The following is a 22721-nucleotide window of genomic DNA, read 5'->3' as shown; positions in this document are numbered from 1 at the left end:
GGTTAGGGCGTTGGGAGGCGGAATTAGAATATATTAGAGGAGGTGTTAGATTACTCGGAGGTTAGGACAGGACCCGTTAAAATTCTTGGGGGCGGGGTTATTATCCCTCGGGGCGAGGTAAAGATTCTTGGGGGCAGGGTTAGAAGCCTTGGATGGGCGGTGTTTTAAAAAATCCTTAGGCGGCGGGATTAGGATTTTGGGAGGTGGGGAAGGAGATTAGAGTCCCTGGGGTGAGGTTAGACTCTTCGGGGGCGGGTTTAGGACTCTTGGGGGCGGGGTTAGCATCGCTCCGGGCGCGGCTAAGGCGCCCAGATGGCCTGTGGGCGCCACCGCGTCCCTGGTTCCAGCCCAGGCGCACCGCGGAGGCCTAGAGGCGAGTGGGAGGGGACGCGGACGGTCCAGCGCGAGAGGGGTCCCCAAAGACGCGCGGCACCGAAGCCCCTCGGAGCGCAGCCCCAGCCTCTTCTCGAAAGTCAGTCCGTTTTCCCTAGAGCACGGGCGCCCCGGGACCTCGGGGGCTGCCGAGCTGGGGGGACGCTCGAGCTGCGAGGATCCGGGCTGCCCGCCAGACGAGCAGCGGGCGCCCAGGTGAGTGCCGCGCACCCGGGATCGGGGAACACCGGCCCGTGACCCTCGGCCTGAGGGTCTTCGGGCTGCGGAGGGAACCCGGGCTGGTGAACCGCTTAGGTTGGGGTGTAGCGGAAAGGGACCGTCGGGGGAGCGGCGGACAGGCGGTGGGATGCCGGGCAGACCCGCGGTGGAGGGTGACCAGATGAACAGCCGAACTGCGAACCTGTGAAAGCTGGAGGGTTGACTTTATGCCTGAGAGGCCACTTCTCTAGGCCGTCCAGGTTCCCCTTCTGCAAAAGAAAGGAAAAAGGGAGGGGGGAGGACTTCACGGAACCCCAGAGGGGAAGGCCCTTACGGTTCCTGGTGGTGTGGGTGACGGTCACGGTCACGGTCACGGTGCGTTGGCAGCCATAGTGGGAAGGGGACAGCTGGCCGTAGGCGTGACGGTGCGAGCCACACCCAGGCAGGGCTGCAGCTGGGTCCTCTCGCTGAGTTCCCTCCTCCTCCCGGCTGGGCTCTGAACCCCAGGCGGTCTAGGTCAAACCCCAAAACCTCCTAGACAGACCACAGGATGCCTAGCCCCTGGCTTTCCTCCTTGTGAGGGCTTGGACAAGTCACTCTCCCTCCCTAAATTCCAATTTCCTCATCTGTCAAAGAGGGCTGTTAAGTTTTTCTTCCAAGGCTGCAGCAAACTAGAGTATGTTAGAGGTCATGTAAGTGACCATTTAGTGTAGTACTTAATTAAGGGGTTTCTGGGAGCAACCTGCCAGTTGGACCTTGGGCAGAGGATTTGGCCTTTCCGTGCTTCCATTTCCACAACTGTAGGATGGGGATAATTAAATATGGTCCCTCATAGGGTTATTCTAACGATTAGGTTGTTACTGCCTGAACGCTCTCAGAGCACTGCCTGACAGGTCTAATTGCTTAATACAGGTTAACTATTGTCACAGCTATTATGGTCTAGCCCAGTGGTTCTCAAATTTTAGTGGTACATCGGAATCACCTGGAAGGCTTGTTAAAACACAGATTTCTGGGCCTTGACCCCAGAGTTCGTGATTCAGTAGGTTTGGCACAGGACCCCAAGAATTTGCATTCCCAGGTGATGCTGATTCTGCTGGTCCAGGGACCACACTTTGAGAATGACTTTGGCCATCACAGAGAAAGGCCTCAATATCAGTTCTCTTCACTGCTTCTCTTCGTTATCCTTTTTTGGGGGGCAGAGGGAGGCATTAAAATACAGAAAAGTGAAGAGAATAACCTACTAAATACCCCAGGAACCCATCACCCAGAATTAACAAATGTTCATATGTTGTCATGTTTGCTTCAGTTTTTTAAAAAATAAAATTACTAAAAGTAGCAGATAAAATTAAAGCCTCCCCACCTTCTATCTCTCTCAGTTCTGTTTTTCTCCCTCTCCAGAGGCAATCTCTGTCATGAATTACAGCCCTTCCTGTCTGTCTTTAAAATTTTATTATATATATGGATACATAAACAATACATAAAATTGTTTTTCATGTTTTAAAGATCTGCATGAATGCTATCTAACTGTGAGAGTCTTCTGCAATCGCATTTTCTCCTGCCTTCTTATCATTAAGTTGTCAGGGTCTAGCCAGGATAGGAAACAGAGCTCTCGTTTATTCCTTCTACCTGGAGATCCCAGCAGGGGACCATCCTGCCTTACTTCTCATTCCCTCGGTGATGAACATCCAAGTTGTTCCAGGGGTTCAAGACAACAGACAATACTGCTGGGACCAGCCTGGATGTGTGGTCTTGGGTGCATGTATGGGTGTTTCTAGGGGAAACACCAAGAGGCTGGATGGCTCTCCTAAGGGGTCGCTTTTGTGTATGAGGAGGACTGAGGGGTGAAAGGGTCACCCAGGGAGTCTGGGGCAGAGAAGAGAGAAGGAAGAATCTGGCTCTGCTGACCTGCCAGCTCTCTCTAGATCCAGGGGCACTGTCACCTGTTCTTTGCTGCAGGAGGGCAAAGATCTTCATTTGCCTGGTTCACTGTGCCTGACAGTAGATGCTCAAACAATGGAAGCATGAATCTTTCTTCATTTTGTTTTGTTTTGTTTTTTTGTTTTTTGACTACACCATGCAGCTTGGGGGATCTCAATTCCCTGACCAGAAATTGAACCCCCACCATGGCAGTGAAAGTGCCGAGTCCTAACTACTGGACCGCCAGGGAATTCCTGGAAGCGTGGCTCTTTTTAAAACATTTTGGATAACAAACGTTTTAGTTTATTTTTATAGTCTTCTTTTCTGTGCACATTTTATTTAAAATAATTAGTAAAATGCTGCATATACCATTTTTATCCCACTTATTTGCTTAGCATTACACTGTAAGCATTTTCCCATGTCATTAAACATCCTCGAATTTTTAATGGCTGAATAATATTCCACTGTTTGGATGCACCATAATTTGTTTAACCATCCTAGCAAAGCACTTTTATGTAGTTTGTAATTTTTGAAACGATTTTTCAGGTGAAATTCACATAACATTTTGGAATTAACCATGTTAAAGTGAGCAGTGCGGTGGCATTTAGTGCATTCACAATGTTGTGCAATCAGCACCTCTGTGTAGTTCCAAAACTTTTTCATCATCCCAGAAGGAAACACTGTACCTATTAAGCAGTTCCTCCTATTCCTCCCTCCCCTCAGCCCTGGGCAACCACCAGCCTGCTTTTTGTATCTACAACTAATTTATTCTGGATATTTCATGTAAATGGAACCACACAATATGTGACCTCTTGTGACCGGCTTCTTCCACCTAACGTAATGTTCCTGAGGTTTATCCACAGTAAATACTGACACACTTAATTCCTTTTATGGCTGAATAGTATTTCATTGTATGTATACTCTACAATTTGTTTATCCACTCATCTGTGGATGGAAATTCAGGTTGTTTCCACCTGTTGACTGTTGTGAATGGTGTTGCCATGAGCACGCAGGTATATATATTTGAGCACCTGTTTTTAATTCCCTTGGGTACATACTTAGGAGTAGAATTTCTGGGTCATATAGTAACTCCAGGTTTAACTTTTGAGGAATCACAAAATTGTGTTTCACTACTTTACATTCCCACCAGCAATGTACAAAAGTTCCAATTTCTCCACATTGTGGCCAACACTAGCTATTTTCCTTTTTAAAAAATTTCTATTAGAGCCATGCTAGTGAGCGTGGGAAGCATGAATCTTAACCTCACCCCAACCAGGATGCTCTCTGGGGCCCCTTACCCCAGAGGGTGAGGAGAAAGTTGTCTGCATTCAGGGCTTGGACTTCAAACTCTTTTAGAAAGTAAGTCCCATGAGGGCACAGACACGTCTGTCTCCTAAAGTACTGTATCTCTAACACCTGGCACCTGGCACATAGTAGGGCCTCAAAAATACAGAACTGAGGAATGTTGAACAGTCCCTCCCTCCCTTGCCTGAGATATTTCACCAAGTAGGTATATTTCAGTTGGCCCCACACCTTGATTCTTCTTTAGTTACATTTACCGTCAAGAGAGCTCACATAAATCTGGATTTCTGTCTTCTCTTCAAAAACTGGAAGAGCTGCAGTCCTGGAACTAGAACCTTGGTCTCCTGTGCTCCGCTGCTATTCACTCACAGCAGCGTTGGTGAGGCTGAATGGGGCTGCCCTGTAGACTGCCCCTGAGCTGTCCAGTTTGCGGCACTCTTGCCCAGACCACCTTCCTCATGTGGATGGCCCTGGAGCCCTGATAGCCATCTGAGTTCTCAAGCCCAGCCCTCCAATTATGACAAGGCCTCCCTTTATATATGAGGGTGAGTCAAAAAGGAATGTCAGGCTCCGAGAGGGTAAGTAACTTTCTCAAAGCTACACAGAAAGTTAGTGATACAATCTCTCTTAGCCTCTGTCTTTCGAAGCAAACCCCCACAGCACTTTGATCCCCACCCCATTTCTCCAGTTTCCTCCACCCCTGGACTGGCAGTTTCAGTGTACTTTCAGAGGCATGGGTAATGATACAGAAGAAACCCTTGCTCGAATGTAAAATGTGCCCTGTTCTTGGCCAGTGGCTCTGGCCACACACGCGGCAGCAGCCGGATAGCACTGCGCTGGGCTTGCATTCCTAATCCTGCCCTATGAAGTGCCCAAGCTCCCATCATCACTATGAAATCCTGTGGTCCAGGAGACTTAGGTGCAACCAAGAAAATAGGAGACTCCCTCAACTCCTCCCTCAACTCTTCCAGAGAAATGAAGCACAGTAGACAGAATACAGGAGACCTGAGTTTGAGTGCCGACATTGCCTCGTACAAGCTGTGATGCATCAGGCAAATTCCTTCACTCTCTGAGTCTCAACTTCCTCATCTAAAAGATGGGAATAAGAAGAATACTGCCTCACGATTCATGCAGAACAGTATTCATTTGATGTTAACACACACACACACACACATACACACAAACACACACAAATGATACTCCATATTTTCTATGGGTATATATGTCTCAGCTTGAGTTTCCCCAGAAGCAGACCCTAGAAAAGATTTTAAATGCATTTACTATTTAGTTTATTTGGTAGCAGATCCCAGAAAACCCTGGTAGAAGAGTGGGGAAGCAAGACAGAGGAGAGAAGGCAGCCAATCAAGGTGTGTTATCAAGCCAGTCCCACTGTGGACACCTGGAGCTTGGTTCCACTGGGAGCTCTGGGAATCAGTGACTGCACTCAAGAGGCAAAAGAACTGGGACATTTATCCGCCTGCTCCTGCCAGTCACTGGTCAAGGGCTGCTCCCAAGAATGATAACTCTCTAGCCCTTCCACTTGCCAAGCTCATGGGCAGAGCAGGCACCAAGGGCCACAGAGAAATCTCTTAGGCAAAGAGATGCAGGTGCTGGACGTCCAGCAAGTGTTCAGAAATGCTGAAGGGCTGAGCGATGGGGCAGGATGCCAACAGCATCTGCTTTAATGTAGTACATGTATGCAAACACATGTGCAGAGGCTACCTGCGAGTGGGGAGGGGTGGCTTTGGAGGGCCTGTAAATGGTACCTTACAGCCCTTACTCCAAGTGTGCCTTAGATTTAGCTGTATTGTTTTTTTTGTTTTGTTTTGTTTAGTTTTTTGGCTGTACCGTGTGGCATGTGGTATCTTAGTTCTCTGATCAGGGATGGAACCCACGTCCCCTGCAGTGGAAGTGTGGAGTGCTAACCATTGGACGACGAGGGAAGTCTTTGTTTTCATTTTTAACAAGGACGATGTATTGTTTTACTAGGTGATGAAAGGTAATTTTAAAAACAAAAACACATACCCTCCAAACAGAAGAGAATAAGCTCTGTCAACTATTAAAAAATAAGTGTAAAAGGGTCAGAGCTCGTGTTTTTTTAGCTTTGAAGTTTCCATTTGTGGGGGAAAGATTCGGGGGCAGCTGACCTCAGAGCAAGGTGGGAGGTTGAAGTGAAAAGTTGTCCTTGGGGTGAACTGGGGAACACCATATTCTTTCTGAAGGGGGCCACCTCCACTCAGCTCCAATCAAGGAAAGACTTTGTTCTCCCCAAGCAGAGATAAACCAACGTGGACAGTCCTCCTCAGTTTAAACACACATTTGTAACTATTACTTAAGTGGGGAAATCTAGGGCACTCTGGCCACTAAAGGGCACTTCGTTCAATTAGTCAAGAATTTATTGAGTACCTACTATGGCCTCAAGCTAGAGAGTCCTGCCTAGGACTTCCCTCTGGCAACAGAGTGGGTGCCAAGGGCATGTGGGTTGGAGGGGGCTTGGAAGCCACAGTGGAGTGTTTGGGCACCCAGTGCTCTACGATGTACCAAACAATCATTGCCTTCATGTATCTTACATTCTGTGGAGGACAGATGATACATTCACAGGTAATAAAAAGTGTGTTAGTTCAGGTCCTTTGAGAAGCAGACTCTCGGAGATTAAATGTGCAAGAAATTGATTAGAGGGAATACTTGTGGGAGAAGCTAGGAGAGGCTAGGAGAGCCACCAGACGGCAGGCACATCTGACTCCAAATGAAGGAAGGAGGGAGGAAGAAAAGAAGAAGCAAGAAAGGGACAGTGGAAGTGTCTTAGACTGCAGGGCAGTTCTAAGGAAGGTTGGCAAGGCTGTCAAGGAGCCCTTAGCCAAGGTCTCCCATCAGAGGTCCCCCTGACATGGGCCTGCCTCAGTATCCCTGCCACACTCAGTCCCTGGCTGGGAACAGCTCATGGCAACAGTGATGGTCTTCAAAGCACGGCGGCTGGGGTCATTGGTCAATTCTGCTCTCGGTAGTTGGAGATATGAGAGGCCCATCCTCGTGACTGCCACGTTAGGTGGTGGTTAAAGCCATGAAGAATGTAGCGGGGAAGGGGGCCAGAAAGTGATGGGAGTTGGGGGCAGTATTCCTATCTTAGCCAGGATGATGAGAGAAGACCTCTCTGAGAAAGTGAGATCTGCAAAGAGATCTGCATGAAAAGAAATAGGCTTTCTGGGCAATAAATATTCCAGAAAGCAGCATGTGCCATGGCCCTGAGGTGGAAACGTGGTTGGTGAGTTGAGGAATAGCAAGAGGCCAGTGTGGCTGAAATGGAAAAATCAAAGGAGGGCTGGAGGAGACAGGACAGTGAGGTGGAGGGGACCCCAGGTCATGGAGCTTTGCCCGCTATAGAGGGATTGGGGCTTTTACTCCAAATGAGATGGTAGCCCCAGGAGGTTTTGAGCAGAGGAGGGATGTGACATATTTTTAAAAGGCTCACTTACCTGTAAGAGGCAGAATGGGGATTCAAACCCAGCTCTTTCTGGCTTCAAAGCCCATCCTATATTTTCCAAACTTCCCTGCCGTCTGCCTATCTTAAAGATAAAATTATTCTAAGGAGGCTTCCAAGTGCTCTTGAGTTCTGAAATGGACCAGGTGACACAGAGGTAACATTGAACATGCTAAAAATTTACTACATGTTTGGAACAAATGGTTGGAACACATGCATCTCAGAGCCAATCCTCTGGCCGAGTCAGGCAAATAACCAAAAGCCCGAGTTCCTCTTCAGTGTGTTGCTCTGTCACTTGCTGTTGTGTAAACTAGGGCACGACACCCGCTCTCTCTGGGGCTGCGGCTCCCACCTGTGTAACAACGTTCTCTCCAATCCCTTGCTGTTTGCAAAGTCAAAGTTCTGGGCTCTTGATCATCAAGAAGCTGAGGGTCAGAAAAGGGAAGAGATGGGGAGACAGGAGCAATCTCTAAATGTCCATTATGGGTAACAGTCACTTGAAGGTTTGGCTGGTTCATTCAGAAGACAGTCAGGGAACTCGCGAAGAGGGAGCTGTAGGGTTCTGCACTCCTGAAAACTCTTCAGGGACTTGGTCCCCGATGGTGGAAATGGTGGAAGGCTTCCTCCCCCACCCCCCGTGGCTGAGCTATTCTGAGAAGGGAAAGTTCCTCTAACTGGACCATCGTGAGCCCTGGGCCCCTGGCGGTCTGCCTTCCTAAGCTTCCTGTTTGGTTTCTCACCCCTCCCTTCCCTTTCCCCACTGCAGCCTCTGAGGCTGACCCAGTGGAGGATGAGAGGCAGGAGAGCTGTGTTCTTGCTCTTGCTACCACTGACCACCTGGGGATCCTCTCTTCCGTGGGCCTCTATTTCCCCATCTGACAGATGGGTTCATAATTCTGGTCCTACTGACTTCAGCCAAGTATGGGTCAGGCCTGGAGAGGGTTGAACACGATATATTCACTCCACAAATATATGTGGAGGGCCTAATACACGCCAGGCCCTTTCTAGGCATGGCTTCAGTGCCGTCAGCTTCATGGGGTCCACACACCCTCACCTACTCTAATGGGTTTAGTACCCTCTTTACTTTCTTCTATCAACACTTCCTATCAAGGAAGTCTTTGCCATAAGCCATTTACACTTGAGTAAGTCCTTTGTAAGAATTTCTTTTACACTGGGCAGGACTCTTTGAGGTTTAAGGGTGCAGAAATCCAACTCAAACTGGCTCAAACAGAAGAAGGAGGTTATTGGAAAGTCCAAGAGCACATCGGCTTCAGGCGGGGCTGAAGAATTTGTATTTCTTCATTTTGTGGCTCTGCTTTGCAACTGCAAACCTCTTTTCCAGCCAAATGGATGGTTCTCATTGGCCAGGATTGAGTCACATGCCCATCTCTGCTTCTATTACTGCAAGTCTGATGGGCCAGACTTGGTCACAGACCCACCCCTACAGCCAGGGGTTCAAGTCAGCTCTACTGCAATCCATGAAGTGAGAATGGGGGAGGGGTGTTTCCCAAAGAAAACTGGGGAGCTGTTGTCAGAAGAAGGAGGAGCAGATGCTACAGAGGAAAAAACTATAGCTGTACCCTTCAGGGAACTTATCATTCAACATCTCACTACATATTTGGGGAAACTGAGGCCCAGAGAGAGGCTGGGACTTGCCAGAGGTTACACAGTGAGTTTGTGGCAGAGGTGGGACCAAATTCCAGGACTCCTCACCTCCAGCCCTCACAAGCCTCTGCTTGAGCCTAAAAGCTCCTAGAAAACCATCTCCCGCCCTCTCCACAGGATGCTCAGGCAGGGCCTGGACTTGACTCTGAGATTTCAGGAGGAATCTCCGAGGCCTGTACAGCCAGCATAGTGACCGTGGGAATCAGCCAGGCCAAGCAAGCTGAACTTTCTCATTTCCCTTCTGTGTAGGGCTTGCAGGAGGGGACAAGGGGCTGGTCTCAGGTCCCAGGAGGTCAGCAGTGACCTGAGGAAGTGTCTTTGCCAAAGATCAGCAGTTCTAAGTTAGTTTGCAGGCAGGCAGGCCACTTCTGCTCTCAGAGCCTGGTTTTGAATCAGATTAGACAGGAAACATGTGTTTTCAGAAATTTAAAAAAGCTTTTCACATCCCTGACCCACAGGACCTCAGGACAAGCCTAAGAAGCAAATGCCTTATATTATACAGGGAAGAAAATGAGGCTCAGAGAGGGGAAGTGACTTACTCAAGGTTACACAGCCTGTCAGTGGCAGAACTGGGATCCAAACCCAAGTATTCAGACCCCAAGTTTGGCCTTCATTCCACTACATTCGTGGGTCTCAAATTTTAGTGTAAAGAACTGTTAGAAATGCAGATTCCAGGCCTTCATCCTCAGGAACTCTAGTTCATTCAATCCAGAGTGTAGCCTGGGAATATGCAAGAATCAGTAAGGAGTCTTTGGGTATATGTGACAGAAATCCAACTCAAAATGGCTTAGGAAAAATTGAGAATTTACTTGCTCATGAATTAGGAAAATTCTGAGGTTGAAAAGTTTTAGGCATAGCTGGATCCAGGTGTTCAAAAATGTCTTCAGGAATCACACTGTCTCCATTGCTCAGCTCTGCTGTCCGCTGTGATAGCTTCACTTGAAGGCAGTCCCTCCCTTCATGTTGTCGGGATGGCTCCCAATAGCTCTAGTTTTCTACATCCATATCTACATCTATACTCACATCTATACCTACATCTACATCCATATCCACATCTACAGCTACATCTACATCCATGTTCATATCTACATCTACATCCACATGTATAGCTCCATCCACATCTATACCTACACCCACACTCATGTTCATATCTACACCTACATCTTCATCTATACCTACATCTATATCCACATCCACATCCAATCTACCTCCACATCTACATCTACGTCCACATCCACATCTACATCCACATCTATACATACATCTACATCTATATCCACATCCACATCTAATCTCCCTCCGCATCTATATCTACATCCATATCTACATCCACATCTATACCTACATCTACATCCACATCTACATCTATAACTACATCTACATCCACACCCACATCTACATCTACACCCACACCTATACCTATATCCATATTCATGTTCATATCTACATCTATACCTACATCTATATCCACATCTACATCTACATCTACCTCCACATCTACAACTACATCTACATCTACATCTACATCCGCATCTACATCCACATCTATACCTACATCTATATCCACATCCACACCTAATCTACCTCCACATCTACATCTATATCCACATCCACATCTACATCTACATCTACATCCACATCTGTACCTACATCTACATTCACATCCACATCTACAACAATGCTTATAGAAAGAGAGTGCCTTTTCCATAATTCTTACAGCAAAACCCTAGGGCAGACTCTGCTTCAGCTGGAATCACATACATACCTATAACTGAACCAACCACCATTGGTTGTCAGGGGGACATGGAATTCTCTAATGGGCTGGGCCTGTATCAAGTTGTGAATCCCTGAAGGCAAGAGTAGGGTTAGTCCCTGGAAGCACCACTGAGTGGGAGAAGGCTGAGTTCCCAAGAAATGTCCAGGCACTGTTATCAGAAAAGGGATGGATGCTGAGGAAGCAAGAGCAAAAAATGTTCACTATGCCTGGTTCACAACTAGAATGATCACACGAATCACCTGGGCCTTGTTAAAATGCATTCTGATTTGAGAGCCGGGTCCTGAGATTGCATTTCTAACAGCTCCCATACAGTGATGCTGCTGGCCTTCATGCTGGCCATGCTCTGAGTAGCCAGGAACTCAGTTACATTTCTAACTTGCTTCAAGCCACTCTGTAGTCCCCACTCTGCAGAGAAACCCTGGGATATATAAACCTCTTCCCTCACCCGCTCCCCACCCCCATCCCATGGTTCCCAAACCCACCCAAACATCAGCATCATCTATTTGGGAACCACTTGTCAACATATAGTAGACTTTGCTGCCAAATCACTGTTCATTGTGTTCTTTAGTGACCTTTGTGGGAGGATCCACATAATAAATTCTCTTTTGAACTTAGTGCTCAAAAAATATTTGTTTCTCTCAATGAATTGCCATGCTTCCTGGGATTTTGTGTTAACAATATACAAATTCCCATTTTTATCTTGGCTGCTAGGAAGCTCAGATAAATCTAGTACCCAATGGCAGTAGCAGTAGCACCCTAGGCTTCTGGTTCAATAATCTTTCCTTTCTAAATGGTGTAGCATACCTCCCCCTTTTAAAAAACAATTTTTTTTGAAATATTTATTTATTCTGGCTGTGCCGGGTCTTACTTGTGGCATGTGGGATCTTCATTGCAGCATGTGGACTTCTTAGTCTCTTGGTTGCGGTATGCATACGGGATCTAGTTCCCTGACCAGGGGTCGAATCCAGGCACCCTGCCTTGGGAGCACGGAGTCTTACCCACTGCACCACCTGGGAAGTCCTGCATAACCTTTTTTGAGTCCTGAAGTGCTCAGTATATGGTTTAATATTATAAGCTCCCTCAAATCCTTTTTGAAAGTCAGTGCTTCTTTGGAATATTCTTGAGTTTCCCCAAATATTTATTGAAATCTTTCCTGGGCTTCCCTGGTGGTTCAGTGGTTGAGAATCGGCCTTCCAATGCAGGGCACACAGTTCAAGCCCTGGTCTGGGAAGATCCCACATGCCGCAGAGCAACTAAGTCCTTGTGTCACAACTGCTAAGCCTGTGCTCTAGAGCCTGAGAGCCACAACTACTGAGCCCATGTGCTGCAACTACTGAAACCCATGTGCCTAGAGCCCATGCTGTGCAATAAGCATAGCTACTGCAATGAAAAGCCTGCCCACTCAATGAAGAGTAGCCCCCACTCCCCGCAACGGCAGAAAACCTGCACACAGCAATGAAGACACAATACAGCCAATCAATAAAGAAATAAAAATAAATGAGAGAAAAAAATTTTTTTAATTAAAAAAAGAAATTCTTCCCATTCTTCAAAACCCAACTCCTTATCCTGCTACTGAATTATTATAAACAGGTTGTTTTCCCTACGAACAAACTAACATACACATGTTAGTGGCAGAACCCGGATATATATTCATTTTACAAAATGGCTTGATATTATATATGTTTGCAGTTTGCTTTTCTCACTCAATAAGTATTTTAGCAGTCTTGCACGGCTCTAACTGTCTTTGCCAATCCCTAACAGCTTCTTGGGAGTGTAATTCTGTAGGTCCAGTCTTCCCATCCCAACCGGAGCAGAAACCAGGTCCTGATGCTTTTACTTTGGCCTGACTACCTAAAGCAGGGGCTCTGGGCATGCATTTACTCACTAACCATGCATTATGCTCCTACTGTGCACCAGGGAGACACTAAGCTAAGTGCTGAGGAACACAGACATGAGCAAGACCAGCCTCTGCTGTGCTGCAGAGATGGAAACGTTCTGTATCTGCACCGCCAAGTACAGTAGCTTGAGCCACAGACAGCTCTTGAGCACGTGAAACACAGCGAGTCCTAGCTGAGACGTGCTGTGTGTGTAAAACACACACTGGGATGTGAAGACTCAGCATGAAAAAAAAAAGAATATAAAGTATCTCAATGATAATTTTATATTGATTACATGTTAATAGTCATTTTGACATTGAGAAAAATAAACACATCTTGAAATTAATTCCTTGTTTCTTTTTCCCTTGAAAAAATATGGCTGCAGAAAACTTTCAATTATGTACATGGCTCACGTTACATTCCTAGGTTCCGTGGTCATGAAAACGAGCATTTCTGAGGCCACTGCAGGCCAGACAGTGGAATGGTTCTCTTGATTTAGGGGGAAATCACATTTTATGCAAATTTGACTCTTTTAAAAAAAAAAAACCCATTCTTTATTGTGCAAAAATTGAACTAATGGGAATTCCCTATTTAAAAAGTTAACTTCTCAAGTGCTGTGATATGTCTAAACCTGTGGGCCACGGGACTTGCAAATAGTGCTTGCTTTATGCTGCAGGGCAGTGCTACATCTGCTAGTGAACGGAAATGGTTATGGTTAACGTTTCTGTAGCGCTTACTGGGTGGCAGACAGCTTTACACTTATGAGCTCATCTGTGCTCACTGCCACCCTGGGAGCTAGAACCCCACCATCCATGGATGGTCCATGTTCATGCCTTGGGAGATCCATCCCTCGAGACCCTGTGGCCATCTTGAATATGTAAATTGATGACGTAAGGGATACCAACTAGGTGCTCAGAGAGGTGAAGGTAGCTGCCCTACCTCACACAGCCATGCTCTTCCCGGAAAACCCTTAAGTTCATCAAAATATATGGAATGTAATATAACTTTATGTCATACAAAACCACACAATATGCAGTTTTATTTCCCACAACTGTAAAACATATTTATTACAAGCCAGAGAGGTATTAGTTTTGTTTTCAATGCACACAAGTACATTATAAAGCAGTGATTAATTGTAATAATTTTTCAAATTAATGATACAGCACTCCAGGAGTCTGGATCAGTTCCTCACTTTATTCAACAAAAGGCGCATGAAGCAGAAACTGCTTAAGTCTTGATGTGGTAAACTCTTCCCGATTCCCACCAGGACAGACAAAAGCATCCTTGTAAATAAAAAGAATCTTTAAAAAAAAATAACTCCTGTAGGCCTAGGAATTTGGGGTTTTTTTCTTAAGCCACAAACACATGTTTATCTTAACAAGATAAGTATAACTGAGTTCTAACTGCTTTAGAAGAAAATTGTGATCGTGCAGAGATGAGGAAAACAATTACTTCCTTATGTGGTCGCTCATAGCCTGTCTTCTCAGCAAATACATGTGCACATTTTGAGAAAAGAAAGAAAACATTTCTGCCACTTTAATAATTAAGTTTTGACTCTGATCAGGTAAATGTGTTTTCTTTCAGTGTCTTTAAATTTGATTAATCCATCAGCAAAGTCTGTCAGCTCTACCTCCAAAATGTCCCCCAAATCTGTCTGCTTCTTAACCCCTAAATAGCCACCACCCCAGGCCAGGCCACCATCACCTCAAGCCTGGACTCCTGCACCTGCACGGGGCGCCTTGCCCTGCTCACTAAAGTCCATACTCTACCCAGCAGATGGAGGGTTATTTAAAGTGCAAATTGAATCCTGTCATCCTTCTGCTTGAAATTTTCATGGTTTCCCATCATCCTTAGAACCAAATCCAAACTTCTCATTGGCTTTACAAGATGCAGTAGCCTCATCACATACTATCCTCTCCCTCCTGCCTGTGATCGCCAGCCACACTGGCCTCCTTTCAGTGCCTGATTCTCTTCAAGCACATTCCAGCCTCAGGGGCTTTGCACTTGCTGTTGCCTCTGCCTGGAACATAGTTCCTTCAGAGTGCTTTTTAACTGGCTCCTTTGTGTAGTCGGGCCCCAGGTCCAACATCACCTTCCTGAGAGAGGCCTTCCCCAGCTGCCCTGTCAAAAGAGGCCCCACACAGTTTTTCCCTTTCACATCCTCTTTTACCGTCCTCACATTCCTTACTAACAGAATTTGTCTTGTTATTTATTGGTTACCTGTTTTTTGTCTGTGTCTCTCATCCATCTACAGTGTGAGCTCCATAAGGATGTGAACTTGCTTGTCTTAATTACGATTTAGAAAAGTGCTCAGTAAGTGTTCGCTGAGTAAATGAAGGGATGAATGACGAAATAAATCCATGAGAGAAAGAAGGGAGGGAAGAAAAGAAAGAAAAAGAGAGAGAAGGGGAGGGGGGGAAGAAGGAAGAAAGCTCTTAGAAGGTAATTATAAGATGATATGAGAAATATAGTGCCTTGATTGTTCAAGCCACATTTATGTGACCCAATCTTTATCACTTAATATAAAATAATAACTAACATGATATAATAAGAGTATAGTTTTACTTTACCATTTGCTCCGAGCCTGACGCTATGCTGAGTATTTCCCCACCCACGTGCTTTCTCATCCTCCCAATACCCTGCAAGTAGGTTGTCTTATTATGCCCATTTCACTGATGAGGAACTGAGACTGGGGAGCAAGGGGAGTGATAAGTGAGCTACTGGGGCGGGGAGGGGCCAAGCATCAGCTCAGGCTTTCTGACCCCACAGCTGGCAGCTCCCACCACCCACTCTGCTCCGAGCCTCCACCTGGTGAATTTCAGTGGTCATCACGATTTATTCTCTGAATAAACTCCCCACCACAGGAGTCTTTGGTAGCTTGATTATGACAACTTGTTACCATGTCTGGGTGCAGGGCAGACATGGATGTGGGGAAGCCCAGAGATGACAAGGACAGAGTGAGTTCCACGTGGCGAGGATGGGATGAAGGGGGCTGACACGGGGAGGGAAAACAGGGTGAGCGAAGGAGAGCCAGCCTGGAAACAGGGGATCTGGAGCCCAGCCCCCCGTGTGGGGCTCAGAGCAAGCTGGGCTCATCTCCTGTCTCTCTGCCACAGGATGGGGTGCGTGAAGTCCAAGTTCCTCCGGGACGGAGGCAAGGTCTCAAAAACCGAGCCCAACGCCAACCCACACAACCCCGTGTATGTGCCGGATCCCACGTCCTCGGGCAAGCGGGTGAGTGGGGGAAGAAAGGGGAGACCGGCGGCGGCCCAGGGGGCTGCCCCACACTGCCCCAACCTTGCCCTCACCACTTCCTGTTTTCCCAAGGGCGAACAGGGTGAGTTTGGGGTGAAATGGAGCTGACCGGTCGCCAGCAGTGCACTGACCCCCCCAGGATACACCTGCACCAAGCACCCAGGGCAGGGATGTCACTGCTCCTTGTCTCGCTGCCCAGGCCTCGGCCCATCAGCCTGGGTGACCAGGTCCCAGGGGGCACGGCTGGCCTCATGCCTGGGCAGTACCATAAGCATTGCTGAGGGTAATGAGGGACCAGGTTAGTGACAACCACAGTTGAAGTAATGACAGTAATGACGACAGTATCACCGTCATGGCAATAACTAATAACCATGGTAGTGATAACAGTCCCAACAATACTAGTGGGAATACAGCAGCAAGAGCAGTAGGAACAAGAGCAGGAAGAGTAAATGCGAGCAGTGGCGATACTAGCAGACGTATTCGCTTACCTCTGTCACACGGACACCGAGCTTACGATCGACCAAGCGCTATCCTGAGTGCATGGGGGTTATTAACACCTTTAATGCTCACAATAGGGCTCTTGCAGGTCACGATTTGTGTTATACCCATTTTACAGATGAGACACGGAGACATAAAATAACTTGCGGAAGGCCACATGGTCCATAAGGATTGAAACTCGGGCGGTGCAGGTGCCAATGTCCCAGTGGCAGGAGCCAGAGTAACGGAGGCAGAGCCAAATGCCAGCGAGAGGACCAGCAGTCGTGGTGGCAGTAGTCGGGGGCAGGGGGGCAGGGGTTGCCATAGAAGTAGCCCCGCTAGTAATGGTAGTGGTGATAGAAGAGCAGTAACAGTAGTGACAGCCATGGTTACAATAATAGCACTAGTAACAGGGCTGACAGTACTAAGAGCAGCAGTAACAGTTGTAGTAATCAGTACTGTTCTTTGAAAACCTACTGTGTTCTGGGCACTGGAGTGAGGTGTTTCTGTATCATTAATCCTCTCCAAAAACTGAGGCTGGAGTTTCGCTACTTTACAGCCAGGTCGACTGAGGCTCAAAGAGGTTAAATGGCTCCATGGGCTCGTACCACTGGGAAGCAGCAGAGCTGGGTCTTTGGAAACTCAAGGCTGGGCTTCTCTGTCCTCTGGGGTCATGTCATCCATCGCCTTACCTGAGGCTGTCCAGGAAGCAGAGCCTCTGCTCGCTGCCTCTAGAGGCAGGGGTGCACTCCTTCCTGGTGCCCCTTAGAAAGTTCTTCCTTATATTGAAGGGAGGCCTTTACCCTACAACCCTTACTCCTAGATCCCATACCTGCCCCTTAGTCCTGCCCCAAACACATGGAGATGGGAGAAGAGTGGAATATTCATTTCCCTCCTTCTGACATTTGACACCTATTAATACAGCCTGAGATTACATGAGATCCTGAGCTGACATCCTAAACCCTAAATCACGCCCAGGTCTGCCTGGCCTGCATGGCCCTGGGCCCTTTCTGTGGCCAGGGCTCCAGGTTCTCAGGTTCTCTCAGGCCCTCTAGCTTGTCAGCAGTGGGAAGCTGAGAATTTTCTCCCACCAGTTTTTGGCTCTTCTCTCTGAGCATCAGATTTAAGGGACATTATTATCTGCCATCTGCCATTCGTTGTTCCCCTCTGCAGAGCATTGGTTCAGTGGTAAGTTAGTAACTGAGAAAGGGTTCTCAGGTCAAATCAGTGTGCAAAACACTTGGCTAAACCCCGCTTCCTTACAGGACTCAGAGCCTTTATAAATCTTTGTAATGGGCTCTGTGAATCTCCCCGAGAAGTATATACTTCTTAGTGTTTCCCAAACCTATTTCTTTAGATTAATGTTTACTTATGTGTGTGACACACAAATTCATTCTCCTTGAAAATAAAAATCACAAATTGCAGTGAAAGCTACAGTTTCTGCTGACCAATGCCCCCCTTCCTAGAAATACCACACCCTACTCCAGCGGTATCAGCTGTTATCAGTTTGACGTGCAACCTTGCAAACCTTTTTCCATGAATTCACACTCACACGTGTGCAATATGTGTCCATAGAAGGTATCTAGGATGTGTGAGTATGTGTTTTCTATCAATGTATCATATTTACCATTCTGAAGAACTAGCTTTATTCACTCAACAATGTATCTTCGAGGTCTCCTTGTGTCAGGAATGAAGTGGCCTCCCTCTTACACGGGCTGCTTAGAGCACCATGGCATAGGCACCAATTCCCCTTTGGATGGACACTTAGGTTGTTTCACATACACAGTGGAGACTTTATTCATGCGCCATGTTGGTAAACCTAGAGTTTCTTCAAACATAGCTTGGAAAACACTGATCTGGACCAACCCCCTCAGTGTATGTCGAGGGGAAGGGACAAGTCAGTGTCTCCCAGTATGTCCAAGGCTGAAGGCAGAGCCTACAACCCAAGAGACCAGCATCCTCATGCTGGCTGTGCCCCTAAAGTGCTGTGATGCCTTGGGCACGTCCCAGCCCTCTCTGGGCCTCCTCCCATGACTCACAGGGCTGGGATATCCTTTTTGACACAGACCTTCCATGGCTCCTCACATACTACTGGATTCATCCCCTTCTCCCATTTCTTCCCCACAGTGGCCTGACAGTAGCTACCCACCAGGGTCCTCGGAGGGTGAGTATCTGGCAAGCATGTGTAGTTGAGCCATGTTATATAGTAGATTAGGATAGATTCTCAGTCACAGCTTAAGGCAAAAATCCCAAACAGTCAAAACCACCCTTGAAAATCCCCTAAATTGCCCCCAAAGTACTTAGTACAGGCTATTGTGTTTCTATAATGCTGTTTCATAACATGAATAAAACTCCGTTATCTTTAAACACAAGAATCGCACGTGGCCTGGTAAGATGCTTACTTATATCACGAGACAGACACATAAGGGGTTCAGGGCTGGGTGTCAGGTGCTGGGGTGGGAAACACCCAGGGCTGCGGGTGTGCTTAGATAAAGCCTCACCATCCCATGTGTCTCTCTTCCCAGCAGGTTCTGAGGACATCATTGTGGTTGCCCTGTATGATTACGAGGCCATTCACCATGAAGACCTCAGTTTCCAGAAGGGGGACCAGATGGTGGTTCTGGAAGAGTGAGTCCCAATTCCACTGCCCCCTAAGACATAACTACCTCCAATACTCAGTTATGCTCTCTTGTGCTTCAATAAAGAACCTGATAAACTATATTATACTAGGGTGTAAATGACTGACGAGAACCTGATCATAACGAAGGAAGAAGGGTTTGCTGTTAACCTGACTTAAAACCACAGTAAAGGGGCTTGCGTACTTGCTAATGCAGCATATCCAGGCAAGGATGGAAAGCTGAAAGTACTTTCCCAGGGAAGCCTTCCTTGGGCTCCTAGGATTAAGCTGCAGGCTTACCTGTGGACCAGACCCTGTTGAGGTGACTTTGCACTCAGAACTCCGTGAATCTCTGAGTTTGCTACCTACAATCTCCTACAATCTTTACCATCAGTGGGTGTAGTGTCTAGTATGTGTAGTGTCTAGTGTGGCCCAAGGATGGGAGTGGTTATTCTTGGTCAGACTCCTGAGCCCACTCCTGGCTCTCAGCCCCAATAAGCTATATGTAAGGGCCCCACCTTACATATGGCTAGTAAGGCCAAGGCCACAAGTCCAGGGAATAGGAGTGAGGCCAAAGACCTAGGACTGTGGGCTGTGAATGCAAGGACAGGGCTTGACTCCAGCCCTGGATGGACCCTCAGATGCACAGTGGGGACTGTTTATAGATATTTACCTTAACCATGGTGTGAACGCTGGCAGCTGGGACAGTAGTGGCCCTGCCCCTCACCCTACCAGCTGCCTGAGGTTGGGGGTATTCTAGGCCAAGGCTGGCAGGGCCCAAGAGGACCAAGAGTGGTCCTCCTGTCCTCTGACCCCTTTGCTTCCTCCTGTACTTCAGGTCTGGGGAGTGGTGGAGAGCGCGATCCCTGGCCACACGGAAAGAGGGCTACATCCCAAGCAACTATGTCGCCCGCGTCAACTCTCTGGAGACAGAGGAGTAAGTACTCTAGTTCCCTGCCCTCCAGAAGGAAGCATGAGCAGAGCCAAACTTGCTCCTGCCTCAGGGCCTTTGCACTCACTGTCTCCCCTGCCTGGTACACTCTTCCTAGGGCTCTTTGCCGGGCTGCCTCCTGCTTATCCTTCCGGTGTCAGAGAGGCCTTCCCTGGCCACTTGGTCTCAAGCAGGTCCCCTCTGTGACTCTCTCTCTTATGGAAAACTGTATTACTCCCTTCTGGACACTTCTCACAAGCAAAGATGATCTTGTTTCTTTGGTTGTTCACAGGTTCACTGCCTCCCCCGCTAGAATGGGAGCGCATGAGGGCAGGGACCTTGTCTGTCTGCTGCTGCATCCTTGGCACAGGCTGGCATGCAGTAGGTGCTCAATGAATATTTGTTGGATGAAGTATATTGTTGTGCCAAGGAGGGTCCTCTGGGGGCGAGCCAGCCCACACCCAGCCAGTTACCCCTCACGTGGCTCATTCAGCACACTTGTGCCTGCACTTCACCGAGCCCTGTGCCAGGCGGGGGCGGGGGGGGGGGCTGCAGAATCAATGAAACATCCCCCACCCTCAAGGAGATCCCTGTAACCCGTCATTTTTGACTGCAGGCCCTTTGTGTCTAACTTGACTCTGAAAATATAGCTCCTTATACTTCATTCATCCATCCATCCAACCACCCAATCAACCCAAAGGCACTTGTTGAGCATCTACTGTCCCCCCGGCCCTATTCCTGGAATACTGGGTGACAGGCAGACTTCCTCCCTGAAGATGTTCACAGTGGGGGGGCGGGGAGTGAGATTGACAAGTAAAAAGATGGCTACACTGTAGGGTGGAAATGGAGCCCATTCAGAATCAGCCAGTCAAAAAGTTGAAACCTGACAGTCCCCATGGTTTTATCTCTTTTGCCTCCTCCCTCTGGCTAGATGGTATTGAGGGTTTGGGATGCTTGTCTGTTAAAAATTAAAACCTTTGGGCTTTTCCCATCTTAAAGTCACCCCTTTCTTCGTGCACATGAAGCCTCTTTGCCTTGTGAAATCTCCCCTCTGTGGCCGTAAGGAAGCCCCCACTCCCACTGCTGACGTTCTGTCCTGGAACTCCCCCAGCACCCCCTGCACATGCGTCAGGGAGTCTTGGCTGCTTCTCTCTCCTTCTAGGCTTTCTGCTGGGGCATCTGTGCTCTGCTTCCCCACTCGGAGCTCTGAACATTTGCAGAATCCCTGCACCACACCTCACCTCACAGCAGTCTTGAAAGAGGCATGGCTTGTATTACTCCTTAAAGGCCACACAACTGCTAAGTGGAAAAGGCAGGGGAAGGGTGCAGAGGACATGTATGGCGGGTTATCTAGGTGACAATCTGAATGGCTGGTTCTCAAACTTAAGTTCACCAGCTGCACCTAGAGGGCTGGTTAAAACGGCCCCACTCCCTAATTTGCATTTCTAGCAAGTTCTCAGGCGAGGCGGCTGCTGCTGGTCCAGGGACCCACCTTGAGAACCACTGGCCTAAGTACCTATGTGAGTCTTGCACTCCTGGGTTCTTGTGTGCACATCAAGAAACTGCTCACAGAGGCTGCCTCTGGGAAGGGCAGCTGGGGCACTGGGAACCAGAGTAGGATGGGATCTTACTTCCTTGTCTGCCTTGAAATAGACAATGTTTTCAAATGTTTCAAAATGCAAATGGTGCGGAAGGACATAGAATAAAGAGTGAAAAGTCTTCCTCTCATCCTATCTCCAGCCAGCTATTTCCCTTCCAGGAGCAACCAGTTTCTTGTACATCCTCTCAAATGCTTTATACTTGAAAATACACATATCTCCCTCTGTTTTACACAAGTGGTAGATGCAACACATACTGTTCTCCCCCTTTTGTTCAACTCCTCCATGCAGCGTCTACAGCATCCTCCTTTTCACAGTGTCTGTCACGTAGATGCCCCACTCTCCCCTGTCAGTGGTCACTTAAGCTGCTTCCAGTCTTGTACTGCAGTGAATCTCCCTGTGTATTTGTCATTTCTTCCTGTGCAAGATCGGTGGGATAACTTCCTAGGAGTGGAATTGCCAGGGAGACAGCTCTTACTGTGTACCCTGTAACAATGCTTGAACGTTTTACTATGGCATGAATCACTTTACCAAATGAAAGCAAAGAAGGCAAGTGGGTGGTGTAGCATAGTGACTAAGATCTTGGGCTCTGGAGTTAGACTGCCTGGCTTTGAATCCTGCCTCCTCCACTTCCTAGCTGTATGATACCAGGCAAGTTACTTGCTCTCTCTGTTCCTCGGTTTCCTCATCTGTAAAATGGGGATAATAAAGGCACCGATTTCACAGAATTGTTGGGTGGATAACAAGAACTTGATGAATGTTAGCTGTCTGTCTCCCCAGTTGATAGCAGAGGAAACAGAAGTCCAGAGAGGAAAAGCAACATGCTCAAAGTCACACAGCAGGTTTGTGGCAGGGTCAAGTCCAGCTGACCTCCGGTCTGGGGCTTTTTCCATCACAGCACATGAGCCATTCCTCAGGGAATGGATTTGGTTGCTGCTGCTTGAATTTTTTCCACCCAAGATCCCAAATATCCAGGGAGTATAAGAAAAGGTCCAAGGATATGGGCCCAAGTACAAAATCATTTGAAATCTCACGTTTTAGCTTAGAAATTCATGCCTACTTTCTACTCAACTCTGTACCCACAGAGGAAGATGATTGCGATGGTAACAAAGCTCAGCCCTCACTCATATGGGCCTCCAAGACCCTGGAAGGATGGTTAAATGTTCTTGTGAAATTTGCAAAAGTAAGAGTTTTGACCGCAGTTGGTTAAGACTGATGTACTTTTCCACCCAATTT

General features: G+C 47.6%; 1 protein-coding gene across 1 annotated transcript in view; it reads left to right on the top strand.

The window, feature by feature from the left end:
- The first annotated feature begins 339 nt into the window (after positions 1–339).
- The window catches only part of HCK (HCK proto-oncogene, Src family tyrosine kinase), a 39948-nt gene continuing 17566 nt past the window's right edge, over positions 340–22721 (top strand). Inside the window, exons 1-5 of the mRNA XM_057703384.1 lie at positions 340–588; positions 15724–15841; positions 18467–18503; positions 18865–18967; positions 19795–19893. Coding sequence (XP_057559367.1) covers positions 15725–15841; positions 18467–18503; positions 18865–18967; positions 19795–19893 — 356 coding nt within the window. The 5' untranslated portion in view covers positions 340–588; position 15724. The remainder of the gene's footprint in view (positions 589–15723; positions 15842–18466; positions 18504–18864; positions 18968–19794; positions 19894–22721) is intronic.

The sequence above is a fragment of the Hippopotamus amphibius genome, chromosome 12, assembly GCF_030028045.1.
Source record: "Hippopotamus amphibius kiboko isolate mHipAmp2 chromosome 12, mHipAmp2.hap2, whole genome shotgun sequence".
In the NCBI taxonomy this organism is placed as follows: Eukaryota; Metazoa; Chordata; class Mammalia; order Artiodactyla; family Hippopotamidae; genus Hippopotamus; species Hippopotamus amphibius.
The sequence above is the reverse complement of the archived record's forward strand: the minus strand, read 5'-3'. Positions and strand labels throughout refer to the sequence as shown.